The sequence below is a fragment of the Polypterus senegalus genome, chromosome 16, assembly GCF_016835505.1.
Source record: "Polypterus senegalus isolate Bchr_013 chromosome 16, ASM1683550v1, whole genome shotgun sequence".
In the NCBI taxonomy this organism is placed as follows: domain Eukaryota; kingdom Metazoa; phylum Chordata; class Cladistia; order Polypteriformes; family Polypteridae; genus Polypterus; species Polypterus senegalus.
In genome coordinates, this window is record NC_053169.1 from 100,258,807 (window position 1) to 100,278,027 (window position 19,221).

Below are 19,221 nucleotides of genomic sequence, written 5' to 3' on the forward strand. Positions count from 1 at the left end.
ATATATATATATATATACATATATATATATATATATATATATATATATATATATAGTTATATATATATATATATATATATTCAGGTATATATATATATATGTATATATATATATATATATATATATATATATATATATGTAAATCATTTTACAGACTGTGGGAAGAAGTTCAAGTGTTGGGTCTATTTCTAACATTAGAAACTAAGACCCTTCTGTATATAAAATCTGCAATCTCTGTAATAATTCTAGTTTCTTGCAGTGCTGGGGGACTTCCTGCTTCTTTTTTCTCTGGTCATCTAATGATGGGCACTGCCTCCACGTGGACAAAATACATGTTTGTTTGCTTGCCCAAAAGGGGCGGGGCTATCAGAGTAGGGCAGAAGTTGGCCTACAGCGCGAAAACCACCCTGGGGTGTTGTCACCAGTGCTTGAACTGGAACCAAAATGAATGGCAGTACGTAGCCATTCGATCGGGGGATGGGTATTTTGGGGGGTCCCCTTATCAAGATTCACAGAAAGGTTCCAGAACTCACCTGCATGATCAGAGATGATACTGATACAGTCCAAGTTAGATTGTTGTGATACAGGAAAAGTCAATTGCAGAATTTGGGGGGTGTTGGCTTCAAACACCAGAGATACATCAACACTTTATCGAACAATTTTGGGGGTGGGCTGGGGGGTGGGTGGTAGTTTACTTCTTATTTCTCTGTGGCTCAAACGCTGACAAATGAACGAGTTATCTTGGCTGGTGACTCAACTATTCTTTCTGGCTCTCTTAGCGTTTGTCCGCTATCCAGAAATAAATGAAATATCTATATATGTGTGTGTATATATCTATTGACTAAGGTGTAAGATCATCCTTATGTCACAACTGCTTTGTTTTCTCTGAATTTGCCGACTTGTAGCTCTAAGTTCATAGCAGACTCGCATGGCATTTCCGACTTAGAAACTCGTGTTTGCCATTTGCCTGAAAGTGTGTGAGCGCAGCAGAGGCCGCATTGTTTGGTATGTACAGTGTCTTATATTGTATCTAAACGTCTACACATGGAAGTGTTTATGAGTGAGAGGTGGAGTCGGGGTGAGGGCTCCGCCTCCGAGGGAACAGAAAACTCGCTTAGCCGCTATTAACTCAAGCGAGCTCCACAGCACGTCAACAAAACGAAATCTCTGAAGAAAGACAAAGTTGCTTAGCCGCTAACATCGGTAAAACAGTATCCCTTTTACTTTTTCTCCCGCCGCTAATACACAAGCGAGGCGAGCGCGCTGGCAAAATGAATCCTCCTAGGAGAGAGATGCCCAGAGGAGTTCCTTTCAATGACCTGACATCTCGACATTTCAATTTTTTTTCTGATGATTTCAATAGTTTTTAGGACCCCTGGGCTTTTTACAGCAGGGGCTTACACAGCTAGTTTATATATACACATGCATGCTCAACTCGCCTCTGTATTAGCGACTAAGCGCGTGACTCTCTCTTCAGAGGTTTCGTTTTGCCGATGTGTTCGTCTCGCTTGCGTATCCTCAGAGGTGGAGCCCTTAGCCCGACTCTACGGCTCACTTCTGGGCTGGGCAGACAGACAGACGCACACTGACACACTTCCACCCCTAGACGTTTATATACTAGATATAGATATATATATATATATATACATTGTGTTACTTATTTACAGTCCGTTGTTTCACGCTTAGCATGCAGAATGTTGCTGTACTGCCACAGACTTTTAAAGAAGAGAGAAGATCAGGACCTGGAACGAAGTTCAAAGTCTAGTGGGGTTCATTAACCAGAAAAGTCAAAAGTAATCGGCTGTCAGGCCAAAGCAGAAACAAAACAACTCCTCGCCTAAAGACCAGAACGTCTCCTGAACACAACACTCCTGACCTTGCAGTGCTGTGGTTACACGAGCAAAACGGCGGAACCCATAAACGAAAGAAAACGGCATCATGGGGGAACGCTCAGATTACGGTCTTTGTAAAGGAAGTTAAAACCGAATGTGAAGAGTTCAGGTCAGGTGATCTTACGATGTGATACGAGCGACGCTGTGTCACGTTACCTTCTATTACGTTCTACTGGAGTGGGCCGGGTTGTGTTATGTTGTGTTCGGCCGTGTCATGTGCCCTGACCCTACGTCACGTTACACTGGTACTCGCTGGGCTGTGTCGCCTTATGCTCCGTTAAATAATATCGTGTTATTATCCGTAAAGTCATGTTGTGGTGTGTAACGTCACATCCTGTTGTCTGTCATTTTAGTTTAATTAGAGACAGAATGGCATTAAAAACTGGTCAAGCAGCACCCACCTTGCCGTATCCTCCAGATGTGTCCTAACCAGTTCTCTCCTTCCAAAGATTCCACGTTGTGCCCGCATCACCTCGCCGTCGTGGGGACCAAAGACTGAGATGGTCTTCTCGATGTGTTTGGTGGGAGTCTCTTGTGTCCTGTCTAAGGATTAGCACTGCAATCAAACCCTGGAAAGCCCCAAAGCCTGACTGGCAGTTGAAGAACTCGTCACCTGTGCTGTGTGGTGCTGCGTGGGTCACTGAACCTTCCTCTCCTCCAACTGTAAATTAAATAAATAATAATAATAATAATAGTGGGCCTCAACGTGCAAAAACAAAAGTTTGCTTTGAAGCGCCCCGGTGGTCCCCAAGCATATTTCATCCTCACATTTCTCTAAGCACTTGTCCCAAGTCTCGTGGGGGTCCCAGTCAAATTTTGTTTTCTAGATGAAGGACAACAGCGAGTTCCATTTGAGGGTCTTGTGGTACTTCTGTTATTCCAGGCAGAGAGTGGGGCTCAGTGAACAAAGGACGTGGAGGGCGAGGGTCCAACCACCAGCTGGGGACGCCCTATCTGAGCTGCAGCAACTCACTGGGAAGTGCTATATGAAAGAATGTGCCAATATGAAAAGGCACGGACTGTTATATAGCGTCTTTCATAGCTATTGGCAGTATATAATACCAATAAATATAGATGTTAAAGTAAATATATAATAGATAAATATGAAAGTCACTATATAATCCATATAAGCAGATCCACATAGATAGATAGTCATGAAAGGCACTATATAATAATTGATAAACAGATTTTAAAGGCACTATGCAGCAGACAGATAATAAAAGCACTGGATAGTCCATATAAATAGGCCTGAATGGACAGACGTGAAAGGCACTATATAATACAAAAAGAGATGTGAAAAGCACTGCATACTCCAGATAGGTGTACTAAAGTCACTATATACAGACATGCTGTCTGGTGGGCTTCTGTTTCCTGGGGTCTCGTTGCCCTGTTTGCCAGTTTCCTACATCTCTTTTCTTAAACTGACCAGTCCAATGCAGTATATTATGATGATGATGATGAATGCTCTGGCATCACCAAATAATCAAGGGGTGAGGCCTCTGAAGTTTTCCAGGAAAGAAATCTCACCCCGAGCCAGAATGATCCCAGGAACCCTGACTAGACCTCAGAGTGAAGGGCAGGCGTTTAAATTCAAACTGACAGGAGAAGATCTCAGGCAACTTGGCAGCAGGTCTTACCAGAGGGAGAAGAGTGAAAACGAGGAACAGACGAGTCCACAAATAATCTTTATAAAAGAGGAGGTAGTGTGATTCCCTCTATTATAAAAAAAAAAAAAAACTTGGAAGGAGACGAGACGTGATTTTCTCAGAGAGACACTTTCACATCCTGCGAGATGAGACTTTGTGCCAAGAGAATTAACCAGGCCCGGGGATGGAAATAAAAGACAAAGAGTAGATGACAAAGTAGAACGTCGTAAAAAATCCAAAAACGTTGGCACGATACACATGCAGAGCAGGATAGAGATAATGGAAGTAGTAAAAACTGAAAGTCTCAAAAAAATATGGAAAAGATGGCATTAGTGCAAACAAATGGAAATTATTACTCAGTGAAATAACGGAACAACGAATAGAGATTGAATATATTGTTTGGATTTAAACTTTAAGTCGGAGACTTGTAGATCGTCTAATTCGTGTTGCCATCAGTGAAGAATAGCGTTTCTTCCCAGTGAAAAGGCGTATCCGCGAGAATGAAAAGATTTGTCATTTGGTGAAAGTGAAATCCACAAACGCGAGCAACAGAGACGTGAAGTGGCTGGTGCATAGTGCAGGTGGGGGGTTGGCGAGTGAAGCCCCCTAGTACATATATAAAATCCACAAGATATCAAAGAGCATAAAGGGACCTGCCAAATGTCCAAACAAAAGTCAACAAACAGTCAGCAAGAAGTCCAAAATCCAAGCCAATTATCAGAATTCAACAGCAACGCGCACAACCCTTGCAGTGACCACCAAACTCCAGCACCCATTCAAAATGAACCACCCTGGACTTCAAATCCCAGCAGTCTTTATAGGAATGGGAGGGGGCGGTGCCTTAATTGTGATGGCTGGATGGCCCCGCCTCTTTTGTATCCAAGTACAAATAACATGAAATAAAAGGCAACACACACACACAGAAACTACATCATAATGAAGCAGAATAAAATGAACATGTAAAATGTCATTGTACAAATAAATGAACAGAACAATAAAAAAAAGAATAGAAAACAATGAGTGAGAATGAAAAGTGACCCAAGAAGACAAGAAGTATTTGAAATTTGAGCCGGAGAGGAAACCTGGCTTGACTCTAACAGTAATAGATAGCTGGCGACGTATGAAGGGCGCTATATAATCAAACTGAAGGTGCTACATAATAGCTAGAAACACAAGCCAGAGACAGAAAGATTGTCAAAGTTCCCCACCAATTCTGCCCCGCTTGTTGCCTAACTGCAGCACTAACCACTGCGCCATCAGGCTACTCTTGAGGGAAAGTGTAAATTGAATGTAGAGTTTATGCCAATCTCTCCTTTGTTAAAAATATTTAATTGAATCCCAAGTCACATTGTTACGGGAGATCATGCAGGCCCAGGACTCCAGCGCAGGTCCCTGGAGCTATGATGCCATTTTCGCCATTCCTTGTCCCACTGTGCTACCCGCTTGTTTTGTTATTAATCCTCCATTTTTTTTTGGTAGACTGTCTTGGCATCATAAGGTGCCTGGCCAGAGCCAAGCCTGAATGACATGCCAGTCCACCACTGGACACACACCAGATCAGATTAATAGAAAGCTGTTAGGGTGGCACAGTGGTTGGCACTGCCACCTACCAGCTCCGGAGTCCTGCACGGGGTCAGCTCCTGGTTTGGTCAACAGCCTAATGAATGTTTCAAGTTCTCCTTCACTGTTTTGGCTTCCGTTTCCTCCATTTTGCTGCCACATCTCCCACCTGTGCCTCCTGGGTTCAACTCCTGTGCCCGCTTAACATTGCTGTGGGCTGTTTTCTTCTTCCTCTCAAAGTCAAGTGGGTTTGGACTCCCTGTGGGCCCAGGGTGTGTTATGGCGCCCTGCAGTGTGACTCAACCGGTGGCAACAAGTCAGACAAAGTTAAAGAAAACATCGACTGCCTCAACAGACTCGCCAGCGGGAGGCAAATAAAAATACACTTAAAACACGGAGGGTAAAAATAAACGTGAGACTCCTACAGACAGTCTGGAAGGAGGCAGAGAGAGCAGCGCCGACGCAAAATTGGAAAGAACGGCGGAATCGAGACATGCCAGTTAAATATAGCGTCTCCACGACAACGGCGATGTGCCAGGCATCTGACATGGCATGTAAAATTACACGCTAACACTTCAAATTCAGAACGCTAAATATACACAGAGACACACAAAGGGAGAGTGGACTGCAGGGGGCGCTCACAAGCCTTTGCCGAAAAATATAAATAATGGAAGGACAGCATAGCAGGGAGATGAAAAATAACAGAAAATAATGAACCTCATCTGTAATACGTTTACCCCGGGAAAAAACGAGTCAAAAATGATGAATTGTTTTCAACAATAAATAAATGTTATTATAGTTAATAGAAAGAAAAGTGTATTTCCTGTGTAGCCCAAAATCACTCAAGGAATGTGTCAATGGGCTTAACAGGCCCCGTTTGTGACAAACACCACCCCACCCCGACCCCTAAGATGATCAGAAAAAATAAATAAACCTGTAAGGGAAAAAATGTCAACCCAAATACAGCACGAGAGGCAGATTTAGCACACATTCTTCATGTGACGCGTTCTCCAGATAGCCACCACCGCACCGCCCGAAGCTGCAATGGGGACAGGAGGCCTGACCCTCAAAGTCAAATGCAGCTCAGGGGCCTACAAGGCAAAAAAAAAAGAAAATATCCCATATGGGAGAGGGGAACCGTTAAAAACCCCTGGCTTTGAAGAACAAAAAACTTATGTTCTTCTCAATGACGTTTCAAAAGATAAAAATGTGTGAAAACAACACAAAAAAAAGCAAAAGCCGAATCCACCTAAGAAAATGAAAACAGACCAACAGGAGTTAGTAAAGTCCCATCGGCGAGGACACAGAGAAGGGAAGAGCCACTAAAGTAATAAGGAGCATCTGCACCATCATCTTGTTTAGAGCCTACTTCTGATGGCTGGGTGTCCGAGTCTTAAACCGCTCAGTGTAATGGGGGCACGAGAGCTCTGGACCCCACCCTAAGTCACTCGGCTCACAAAAAGTGCTTCACCCCTGCTCTTCATCCCATTCGTCACAAGTGTCCTCACAGCAGCAAAACACGTCACAATAGGTTTGTAGTGCGAGAGACCAGCTGAGGGTTACAAATGGGACCCACAAAACAAAATGGAGACAGGAGCTAGATAACAAGATGGATGTGGAATGTAATCGACGGATAGAAAGGCACAATAAAATATGTAGATAGATAGACAGACAGCTATGAAAGGTGCTAAATAACAGATAATATCATATGCAGATAGATGGATATGGAAGGTGCTAAATAACACTAAAATATATATAGACAGACAAATGTGACATTTAGAAAGATACGAAAGGAACTATGTAATACATAGATAAGTGCATACATTGATGTATATAAAAAGCAGCATATAAGAGATAGATACCTTATTAAAAAATCAACATGAAAGGCACTATGTGATAGATATATAGCAAGACAAAGAAGGTATCCTAAAATAGATAGATCGCGTAGTTGGCAGGAATAGATAGCTAGATAGATAGATTTAATTTAGCGTAGTAGGTAGGGATGGATAGATAGATAGATTTAATTTAGTGTAGTAGGTAGGATTAGATAGATAGATAGACAGACAGACTAGTTGGAATGGACAGAGATAGATAGGAAAGGCACTATATAATAGATTTAATTTAGTGTAGTGGGTAGGATAAGATAGATAAATAGATAGATGTGAAAGGCACTATATAACAGATAGATAGATAGATAGATAGATAGATAGATAGATAGATAGATAGATAGATAGATTTTAGTGTAGTAGGTAGGATAAGATAGATAGATAAGGCACTATATAAAAGGACAGATTTATATCTCATAACCTTGAACTAGAAACAGCGAGTTAACAAGTGAATGGATGGACAGACAGACAGACGGAGTCTTTCAGCCTGCGGTATGTCTATAAATAATTAACACTTTCATTACCACTGCATAAAGCCTGCTACGGTCTATTTAGAGTCCTTTTGTATGTCCAGGCTTTCTGGTTGATTACTTTTTTGTCGCTCTATCGTTTTTATCCAATCTGCCTTTAGTGAGCTGTGCTCCAAAATAAACCCAAATTAAATTAAATTAAACTCAATGATCCCCTCACACAAGTCGCTAATCCATCCGCAGCTCGTGCTGACTGAACACAGAATCCCATTAGCAGGTGCCAACAGGAAGCAGAATCGATGGCGCAGCCCAAAGGCACCCGGCGCTTGTGCTCATCCCGGGGTTTGGGTTTCCACGCTGGCTTAAGAAGCAGACCCTCCTCCTTCTCTTCTATTTTCAGACGTCTGTAATTTAATAAATCGGGTTATGGTGAGCTAGATAGGCTGGCCACAGGCTCACAAGGTGGTGTTTTTAGAGAAGGGTTTTAAAACCGCAGTGCTGATGGCCATTCTTAAGGATGAAGGGTTTGGAAAGGAAGACCTCACAAGGCAATGCAGACAGAAACAGAGGTGACGTTTCCTGGATTAACATTTTCATGCGGGACTCTGTTTTTTTTTGCTGTGATACATAATTCATCGTGTGCTATTCCACGTCTGATTATGCCGAATCACTTCTGCCTCTATTCCACGGCAGACACTCATCTCATTAAGTGACACTCCTGCATGTCTGGGCTGGCCGGAGATTTCAATTTGTCCCCAACTTGTATCTTTAATTTGTGGTAGTTTACACTCGCCACGTCTCTGTCTGTCTGTCTGTCTGTCTGTCCTCACCACGTCTCCGCCTTCTCCAGCGTCGCTCTGTCCCCCCCCTCTCTCTCTCTCACTGTCACCGAGTCCCAGCTCATCACCTCTGTCACCACTAACCCACCACTTTTCTGGATGGCAGGGGTCTGTGCTGCCACCTCTCAAGTTTAAGTCTCCACGTGGGGTTTAAAGGATTTCCCTGCTTGTTTGTGGGCTTCTCCTTGAGACCCCCGTTGTCCAAAAGAGGTGCAGGTGATTCTAATGTGAGCCCCGTGTGTGCGGACCACGCCGTGTCTTTTAAAGGAAGACGAGTAAGAAAGAAAAGCAACACGATGAAGAAGCAGCAGGAGATTTTAGCGAATCGGGACAGACGACAACTGGCATTCCAACTGGCTGACGGCCGCACTCGTTACTCGGGTCACCCAGAAGACTGCAGCTGAGTTCAACTGAATAGAATGAAGAAAAATAAATCAGATAATTAAAATAAACTTAAAATAGGATAAAAATGATAAGAGAAGCTCAAGTAATCACAGTTACATCTCAACTCCCTCGAGTTCCTCCCTCCTGCGTTATTTTAAGATTTAAGGCGTTACGTAAGTGTACATGAAATATTCCGCTTTTGGAGAAATGGCATTCAATGTGCTACACAAAATTCGAGGATCAAGGAGGCTGAGCCGCCTGCAAGCACCGAGAGGGAGAAAGCAAAATCCCTAAACTTACGACGTGCCGACTGGCATAGATGAGGTACCAAGAAGTAGGGGGTCCGACCCCCCGCGGCAGCACTAGCATTGATCTGTGATTAGTAGAAAAGTCAAGTCCATCTACGCCCTAAAACCACCAGCCTAATATGGCGTAAGCTCCCCTGCTGTTGACCCCTGGAGGTGTGGACCCCACGAGACCTCTGCACCAAGATGGCGGCAGCAGATCCTTTAAGCCCTGTAAGCTGTGAGATCGGACTCCTACAGGTGCTCAGACAGATTGAGGTCTGAAAATGTGGAGGTCGAGTCAACACTCCCCGACACTTTGTCGTGTCCCTCAAACCAGTCCTGAGCCATTTCTGCAGTGTGGTGAAAGGGGCCCACTGCCATCGGGGAACAGCGTAGCCATGAAGAGGTATACGTGGCCTGCAGTGGTCTTTACGTCCTCCACATGAATGCCAGGACCCCAGGTTTCCCAGCAGAGCACTGCCCAGAGCATCACACTGCCCCCTCTGGCAGCTTGCCTTCCCCTCATAGTCAGTCCTGGGACCAACTCTTCCCCTGGTAAGCACACAAACACACACGGCCATCCACATGAAGTGAAGAGTCGTCAGACCAGGACACCTTCTTCTGTTGCTCCATGGTGCCGCTCCGACACTCGCGTGTCCCTCAGTGGTGGTCAGCCAGGGCATTCTGCGTACCATGCTGTGATGCCCTCTGTGTGTTTCAGTGCTTTTCTCTCATTGCCAGCTTTACGTGCTTTTATTTTGCACTATAGTGGGATCAGACCAGACGGGCTCGCCTTTGCTCCTGACGTCCATCAATAAGCCTTGAGCGCCCATGAGCCTGTCGGCAGTTGACCTTCCTTGGACCACGCTTGGTGGCTACTAACGACTGCATACTGGGGACACCCCACCGTTGTCGTCTCTCGCCATCACAAACCGGCCCTTGGTAAAGTCGCCCATTTCTCCAGCTTCCGACACCTCACCTTCAAGGACTGCCTGCCTACTTGCGGCCTACGACATCCCACCACTTGACTGGCGCACCACAGGAGCGAGATCATCGATGTCATGGTGTCAATGGTGTTGTTTTCTAAGTCAGAAGAGAGGAGGAGTCCGGTGGTCAGGTCAGATGGCGGGGGGGTTACAGAAAGGAAAGAAAAAAACGAAATCTGCAGAAGACTGAAATTGGGCGTTAAACCCCTTAAGTCACTCCACAGGGTGTCCAGGCTCTGCACCAGACATTTCAGTCCAGTGGGGGTCTCATGGACTGCCAGGCCCTCCCTCCGTCTTCAGTCGAGCATCACAGGCGGCCGCACCGACAGCCACCATAGAAAAAGAAAGTAAAGGAAGCAGAGAAAACTGAATAACGAGGAAGAAAAATAAGAGAACATCAGGAACACAAAGAAAAGAAATACAGAAAACTAAAAGGACAAGAAGAAAAGAAAAAGGAGGACGACAAACAAGAACTCAAACAAGAAAACTGAAAAGTAAAAAGAAGAAAAAAGAAGACAAGCAAGAAGAAGAAAAAGAAAAGGAAAAGAAGACAAGCAAGAAGGTGGCCAAGAAGAAGAAGAAGGGCAAGAAGAAGAGGAACGAGAATAAGAAAAGGAACAAGAAGAAAACTAAGAACTAAAACAGGAAGAACAAGATGACATAAAAAGAGCAAAAAGGAGAAAAAGAGGAAGAAGAACAGCAAGAAGGTGACCAGGAACAAAAACAACATCAACAGGAATAAGAAAAGAAATGAGAAGACAAAAAAATAAGAACTAGAGCAAGAAGAAAAAGTTAAGAACAAAATGAAGAAGAAAAAGAAGAGCAAGAAGAATGACGACGACAAGAAGAAGAAAAGGAACAGGAAGAAAAATAAGAATAAGAACAGGAAAAACAAGAAGTAAAAGAGTACAAAGGAGAAAAAGAAAAAGAGAGAGAAGGCAGCCAAGAAGATGAAGAACAACAAAGATGATATTGAAAAGAATAAGAAAAGGAACAAGAAGAAGAAAATTAAGAACAAGAATACAAACCAGAAAAACAAGATGAGCAAGAAGCAAAAAAAAAAAACCAGAAGAAGAAAAGCAAGAAATTTAAGAGCAAGAAGAAAAATAATAATAATAAATAATAATATAATAAATAATAGAACGAGAAGAGAAAGATGAAAGAGGAGAATGAGAACATAAAACACGATGAAGAAGAACACAAAGAGCAACAAGAACAAGAAGAACGGCTTGAGTTTCGCTGTTTTGTAGTCTTTAGAAGTTTTTCTTTGCTTTAGAAAACGCGACCCTTTGTCTCTAAAGTCCCGCCCCCTGAGCTGTGCTGTTAACTCCGCCCCCAACCTCACAGATGATCGTACACTTTGGTGACGAGGACGTGCAGGCAGGCAGGCAGACAGACGGACAGACAGACTGGTAGTCCCGTGTGGGTCCCTTCCCGGTTACTCGAGTCCTGTTGGGCGCCTGATGTCACCGAATTCAGAATACCCCATTTCTATATCACGGGAGTCCCTGATAAAGACCCCATTTCTTCACATTTTCAGGTGTCAATTCTTTTCATTTGCTGTGCTCCTTCCTTTCCACGCCGTTCATGAATTTCATTTCCAAGGTGCAACGACTCGCCATCACAACGGATTAGACAACAAACAAATCAAAGCGAGGCGGTTGTGGTGCACTTCTATGACCCCGCTCTGCTCTTTAATTCCATAAACCATCACATGATATTTCATTTTTAAAATGCAAATCAGGTTATCGGCAAACAAATAGGATGCGCTTTTATGCAAACTGCAGAGCCTGTCCCAAATCATTCATCTGCACCTTCACAGATCTCTCTGAATAGTCGATGAATAATGGATCGAGCCCCACTGCCTTTGCTTTCTCTTTCTTTTCTTTTTTTTGTCATCAAAGCTGAGCGCATATGGTGGGGATGTTTGGGACAAAAAATAAAACAAACAAGCGAGGGTCAGAATTTGCATCGCAGCCCACTGAATAATCACTCGACTCGTTTCCTGTCACGTGCAGACCTTTTGCTGAGCCATGAGACGTACGAGTAGGCGTTTTAACGGTTTTTTTAATGTCAAACAGGTCCCACTTTCGGGATTTAACTTTCATTTTTACTTAATTTCACTTCCATGTGGTTTGCACAACAAGGCCGAGGCGTGTCACGTGACCTTGCCGTCATGTCTGTGATGTCACTATCACCACATCATACATACCGTAAAGGCTCGCGTATAAGTCGGGTCTTGAAACCCGAAAAATCGATCGCGACTTATATGCCCGTTCAAAAATACGACACTTACATTTTTTTTTTTTACATCTTCTTGCCTCCTTGAATCTCGCATCAGTTTCTCAGACTCATCGAATTTTGTTGCCGCAGCGTAGTTTCCAATTTTTTTTCTCCACTTCAACGATGTTTAATTTAAAACCAGCTTCATATTTTCTTCTGATTGAACGCTCCATCGTAGATGAGGGATGCTCTTACGATGAGGGTGTAGGAGATACAAAAACACAAAGCAGTGCAAACGTCACTTCGGAATAGTTCGGGTATCACCGTCCGGTCACGTGGGCACCATACACAGAAATAAAAGGCCGTGTGCCCCGTGGTTACTCTCTCAGGTGGGCATCAGCATATCGTAATCTCTTGGCCCAATAGCGTGAGTTTACTGCATTCGACTTATACAACCGGCATTATAAAATACCAGAAATTATACGGTAACATCAAGGCCCGACTTATCAACGTAGAGAACTTAAACGCGAGTAGATACGGTACATGTCGATTTCAGTAGGAGTCATCCCCCAGGTGGATAAACAAGATCTTTTTTCTCGTAATGTAGTTAGCGGATTTCGTAAGCAAGAGTATTTTTTTGACTCTTAATTTGCCCACATCTTCTGCTAACCTTTGACCTCTGGTTGATTGGTTGTTTTTTTGATTTCTCCGTTTTGACCCATCTTTGTCTACAACTTTGACTTTTGTCTCCTGGCCATCGCCTGGGCTTTTTTTTTTTTGTTCATTCACAAAAATCCCCTGCATTTATGTCTCTCATGTTGGATGTTGTTCTGCTTCTGGTAGTATGATGCCCACTTTGCCAATTCTAATTCTTTGGATATTAAAAAGGTCCAAGCGACAGATCCTACCCACAGGCCTTATGTTTGACACCCTAGCATAGAAAAATTCAAAAGATAGATAAACAAGTATCATTTTTTTAATTCTGTCAAGTTAACGTTTTGAAGTACATATGTCACCACGTCCATAGACAGCCCCGGAACACACTTTACAACACGTTCAGATCTAACCAGTGACTCGGAAGAATGTGGACTTTCCAGATGATCCAGAAAGATTTTGGCACCCTGACTGTGAAGGAGAACACGGGCCATCTGAAAACATCTTAGTGAGTACTCGTTCTTCTCCATTTGTTGAATTTCAGAGATTCTAGTAGTCAGCACTTCTGAAATGAGATGAAACGTTCTGTCCACGTGTTCGGGTTGACTTGTGTGGTGATAGAAAATGTCCATGTCCTTCTCCAAGCTTGGTGTCTCTTCACTCTGAGAGGTCCATGAGGTACTTGGTCCACCGCCTAAGCTGTTGTCTTTTTCTGAAGGGGTTTGAAAGGGACAGGTGAGCTTCTTGTATTCTTTTGTATTCTCTGAGTCACCATCTATGGAGAAAGAGAAAAACAAATAGTATTTGTAATTGGAGCCATTGACAGAAATTATATGGCTGCAACCATGAAAACAAATATGAAGTGGTGACATAGTAAAATGGTAAGCAAAAATATACAAATAATAATAGTGTGAAAGAACAAATCCAAAATGGAGATCCCAGTCCATCCATGATCTTTACCATTCAAGTGGAAGAAGACCTGAAACTCATCCTGGGTTGAACCTCCATCAATGTTGAACTGGCCACTATGGCCTCTTGATCAGGTAAGAAATCGACCCTCATCCCAGTCAGGATGCCAGCACATCCAATATGGTATCACAGATAGATAGATAGATAGATAGATAGATAGATAGATAGATAGATAGATAGATAGATAGATAGATAGATAGATAGATAGATAGATAGATAGATAGATAGAGTCAAGTCTGACGGTTCAAGGAAGTGATAGCACCCCCTATCTGTCACAATAGTTAGATAGATAGCGTAGTTGTCAGGATTAGATAGATAGATAGATAGATAGATAGCATAGTTGGCAGGATTAGATAGATAGATAGATAGATAGATAGATAGATAGATAGATAGATAGATAGATAGATAGCATAGTTGGCAGGATTAGATAGATAGATAGATAGATAGATAGATAGATAGATAGATAGATAGATAGATAGATAGATAGAGTGAAAGACACTATATGATAGATAGATAGATAGATAGATAGATAGATAGATAGATAGATAGATAGATAGATAGCATAGTTGGCAGGATTAGATAGATATATAAGCAGATGGGGTCTTCATGAGGGGAATGTTTAGTTACCTCCAGCAAATGGCAGGACGGAGCAGAGACAAGATGAAGGTAAGAATAGCAGACCAAGTGTCTCAAGTCCAAGACATGCCGACAAAATTCAAAGTTTAAAGACAGCCGTTATTTGCTTTTCCAACAAAGTAAAATACAAAAGAGTGTTTTTTTTTTTACAGCGTTCCAAAATGTGGAGACCCCAAGTGACACCGAGATTGTGATCTACAGCCTTCATTAAAGGCAAGGAGTGACCTGACCTGAAATGTTAATTAAACATTGACATTAAATTGCTAAACGGGGCATCATAATGAGGTTTTGGGACTGTGATGTGCCCCTTTTAACAGTCCCAGGTGTGTTGTACCCTCAAGCAGTCAGCACTGCCCCTCCGTGTCCTTGCATCCAGCAAATTGTTAATTCTTCTTTTAACTCTCCCTGGATGATGAGCGCCATCAAACGGAGCCGATGCCCCCTTTAAAAATGACACGCATGCAGATCTGCTGTGACATTCATTAAAACTCAACAAAAGCCAAAGCTGACACACCATGTGTGCCACACATAATTCACATGGTGGCAACCACACTGTTATGGGCACAAAGTCGGGTGAGACCGTCACCTGTGTGTCTAACCAACATGTCAGCACTGTCCAGTGCTGGCGTGTCTGTCTGTGTGAGCTGAAGTGTGCACATGGGTGGGTGTTTATGGGGGAGTTTGGGTTTGGTGTATACAGGTGTGTGTGTGTGCGCCTTTATTTGTAGGTGTAAGTGAAGATACTGACGAGTCTTCATGTGTGGGTGCAATGAGATGTGTTTGTGTGTAAGATCGTGTGTGTGTGTGTGTGGCTGATGCGTGTGCGTAAGTGCAGATACCTGTGCCACCACATGTCAGACTGAGTATTAATGTGTGTGTGGGTAGAGGGGTGTTTGTGTGTACACAAGTGTGGGTGCAGAGGTGTACATGCATGGATGGCTCCTGGAGTGCACGCTGACTTGTAGGTGCCTATGTGTGCAGGTGTGGATGGCGGTGCCAACACACAGCTAGGGGTGCACACGTGTGTGTGTGTGTGTGTGTGTGTGTGTGTTTAGGCAGGCATGTGTGCGCAGGAGGGATAATATCTGTGCTGGTGCTCATATGTTCCTAGCTATGCACTGTCAGTGCATTTTGGTGTGTGTGTGGACTTTATGGACCTTTTCCCGGCTGGGACACCATAATGGAAGGACAGTATGGATAATCCGGCCGGGATGGAACTGAAGCGACATTAGAGCACTCTGGATGAGAGCAGGCCATTCAGCCCAAAGCTCGCCAGTCCTGTCCACTTATTCCTTCCAAACAAACATCCCTCGCAAAAAGTAAGGAGGGGGAGTTGGTGCGTCCAGGGTCCAGCAGTTCCTCCTCCAGTAACATAGATGGCAGTGCTCCGCTGGTGTGGACCGAGTAAGGAGTACCTGCAGGGATTTATGGGAGTCGTAGTCCTGAGGGACAACCCTGTCGGGGTCTTTGTGTGCCGCTGGAGGGCACTGCAGGCAGAAGGACTCCCTGTTTCAGGAGACTTCCGTCGGCCTTTACCCCGGTACAGTGAGGACCACCGGGTCTGACATAAAAGCAAGCCGTCCGGCCTCCTCTGGCAAGTCAGAAGGCAAAGCTCACCTGGAGGAGGAAAGGGAGCCTTGTGGATTGACTGGTGTTTGAGGTGTTTTGTGAAAATAAATCTGTTTGGTTTGCACCTGGGACTGTTTAGGGTGGGGTGTCTGAGTGCCCCCTGTCTTTTACAGTGGGTATGACTGCTAATGTGTGTTCAGGTGTGGGTGCTGCTGCCAACATACAGCTAGGGGTGCAGGATAGTGTGTGTGTGTGTGTGTGTGTTGGACTTGAGCGTAGGATCTGATAAGTTTGGGTGTGAATATCATGTTCTCGTGTGTGGGCAGATGATGCTGTTTTTATGCAGACCTACAGGTGCCCGCCTGTGTGTGTGTGCAGGTGTGGATGCCCGTACAGATGTAGAAGGGTCCACAGGTACAGGTGCCATTATGTGTGTGTGTGTGTTTTTGTCGGTGCACACGAGTACGGCTGTAGGTGTTGGTGGGCTGCCCACACATGTGGGTGCCAGTATACAGGTGGCAGTTCCAGCACCTTGACGATGCCAGTATTCCGATGTTAGACTCGCTCGCCCGCCCGCTCACTCCCTAATTAGAGTTGCCGGCTGTACTGTAGGTGTTCACCTTTTATTCGTTTCTTTTCTTTTTTTGTACGCCTGCAGTCCTTGACTCAGCAGCTGCCCACGAGTGCCCTCATTCACCCCAAACGCCCCCCTGGACTTGGCATGCCCGTTGCTGAATGAGGGGTGGGTTTCCGTTGGGATTCTCATTTTCCCAGAGGCCTCTGGTGGTCCAAGCGTTGCTCTGCGCCAGCGGCTCGTTCTTCTCACTTCTGTTCTGTTTTGTGGTACCTGGGATGCCTACTGCTGGGCTCGGGCTGCACAGACTTCTGGGTTGCCATGGTTACCGGAGCTTTCAAGAAGACCATCCATGCGATTGCTGAGGCAGGAAACACGGCGCCCGCACTTAATAGAACTTTACAGAAAGCGGAACACGCATCGGTGGGCTTGGGATTCAAGCAGAAATGAAGCGTGACGGCCGACAAATCCCACAACACTCTGGGGGGGGGGGGGGCACAAAACTCAAACTCAAGGGTCTCTCGTGTGCTCCACTCGTAAAGACGCGTGCAATTGGAGCAGCGGCATCTTACGTTTAATTTAGGCTGAAGGGCCACGATTTGTGCACCAACGGAAATGCCCTCCTTGAAGTTGGCATCAGTTATTCATGGAATCATCTGCCTCAAAATATCAAAATCCACCGCCTTCCTTGTTCATCACTTTCACAAAATTTTATATGACGAGGAGGCAAAAATATCTCTTTGTTGGGTCGACAGGTGCCTTACATGCCACACTTACCTGCCCAGATCATCTTGCCCATATTATGAGCCGGGGTTTGATGGTGATATCCCCCTTTAGTGGGCATTAGCGGAAGTGCTTTTAGAACTTTTTGGGACTCTGAGTTCACGACAATGTGTACCAGCATACATATAAGTGGATACTGAGAAGGCAGAACGCGCTTTTAGGTTGTCCTGCCAGTGTAAATAAAACAGCAGTGTATTAATAGGCTTAAAATAGTAGAGGAAATCACAAAAATAGGGAACTGCAATAAAATAAATAAAATATGTCATAGGAAAATAAGAAGGTGCTTTTTTGTCATCAGTGAGCTAAAATCCACAAGGCACCCCCAGAAATGTTGAGGAAGCAAAACCTTGTCTGGTATACTGGAATGTAGTTTTAAAAGAGTGTAGTAGTAAAATTCATTGCATTTTGCATTCCAACAGGTGGTGCATCACAAACTTTACAACTGCTGTTGAGAATCCAAATAGCAAATGCTGTATAGCTGAAGCAGCAGACAAATTGACTCTATAGAAATAAAAAAAAAGTACGGCAGAGGGAGTGCTGATCTCACTTGAACCCGTTAAACATTCTGGTGTAACGTAACAAAATGAAAGCAACGGAGAAATAAATTCATTCCATTAACAGTTGGACATGCTGGCCTCCCAGGACCCAAAGTGTGACAGTCACTGGGCTCCAACGAGATCAGAACGTCCGTGACCAGCCTATCACTTTTTCTATGTAAGTTTTATTAGGTTAGAATGTCGGCTGCCCGCACCATCTGTTGGAATGAAAAATGGAGGGCATTTTAGTAATATGCGTCACAAACACGTTACAATGAGTCAGGGCCATCTTAAGAGCATCATGGGCTCCAGTGCACTGGGAACCCCAGTTTTGATAGCAAAACGGAAACATACATAGGTATCAGAAACAAGGTGGGCCCCTAGCCAGTGCCCATTGTGCCCATTGGTTAAGACACTGGGTGTGTCGAGAATGAGGCCCTTGAGTGAGCATGTGACATCCTCGGGATTGTGGACTGAAGTTCCATTCTTTTTCCATTAGAGGACGCTCCTGCTACACCCACAGCTCACAATTTATCATGGACTGAGTCAGCTAGTTAACCTACAAAAGGCAGGAGCCATCATCTAGTGTTGTGAGTGGGCACTTCACCGTTCCACCCTCCTTCTCTCTTGTCACCTCAAGCCATTCCAGGGCATGCAGCACATACAGCATACGCCCCCCCCCAAGTGGCACCTGTGCCTCCTCAATGACAGGCATGTGACGTCGCATCCTGCTGTCTTCTCAGAAGGCTTTCTATGGTGGCTTCCCATTTCTGGGCTGTCCCCTGTTCTTCTCAAACTCATACCAGCCATGGAGGAGGGTGTCTTTGTGACATCCCTTCAACCCCAGAATCAAACCAAACACGGCATAAACGAACCTGAAGATCTCAACAAGAACCCCGAGAGAACAGACAAGCTGAACAGTGACAGTGACGGTGCCGGGACTTGAACCCTGGAGCTCACAAACCGCTGTGCCACCATTCTGTCACCCGCTTGTTAGCAGAGACGTCATCTGGACCCTCAGTGATTCAATCAGCTGCTCAGTTTCTTTCTTTGTACTTCCCTTAAACTCAGAGACTCGAGTCGTTCCAATCCAGATTCGTATTCTTCATTAATCAAACTCGAGTCTCCTGTAAAGGATTCATGATGAGGAAACTTCAGAGGCGCACGTCCCTCACGGCTTTGGGCGTCACGTGTCCACAGAAGTAGGTCAGCGTCTCCTCCCGAATGCAGAAAAAGTCGCTCGAGTGCCTCAAGAAGATGATGGCGCGTGAGCCCGAGTGCTAATGAGCTGCCTGATCTCCTCGGCACATTTCAGATGAGCTCCCTT

At 44.5% G+C, this 19,221-nt stretch overlaps 1 protein-coding gene across 5 annotated transcripts in view; it reads right to left on the reverse strand.

The window, feature by feature from the left end:
- Positions 1 to 13,133: 13,133 nt before the first annotated feature.
- Positions 13,134 to 19,221, reverse strand: part of LOC120517012 (shieldin complex subunit 1-like) — a 94,226-nt gene continuing 88,138 nt past the window's right edge. For 3 of the 5 annotated variants that reach the window (XM_039739073.1, XM_039739072.1, XM_039739071.1), the window contains exon 3: positions 13,134 to 13,602. In XM_039739073.1, coding sequence (XP_039595007.1) covers positions 13,142 to 13,602 — 461 coding nt within the window. In that variant the 3' untranslated portion in view covers positions 13,134 to 13,141. The remainder of the gene's footprint in view (positions 13,603 to 19,221) is intronic. The other 2 variants (XR_005630964.1, XR_005630963.1) reach the window with 2 other exon arrangements.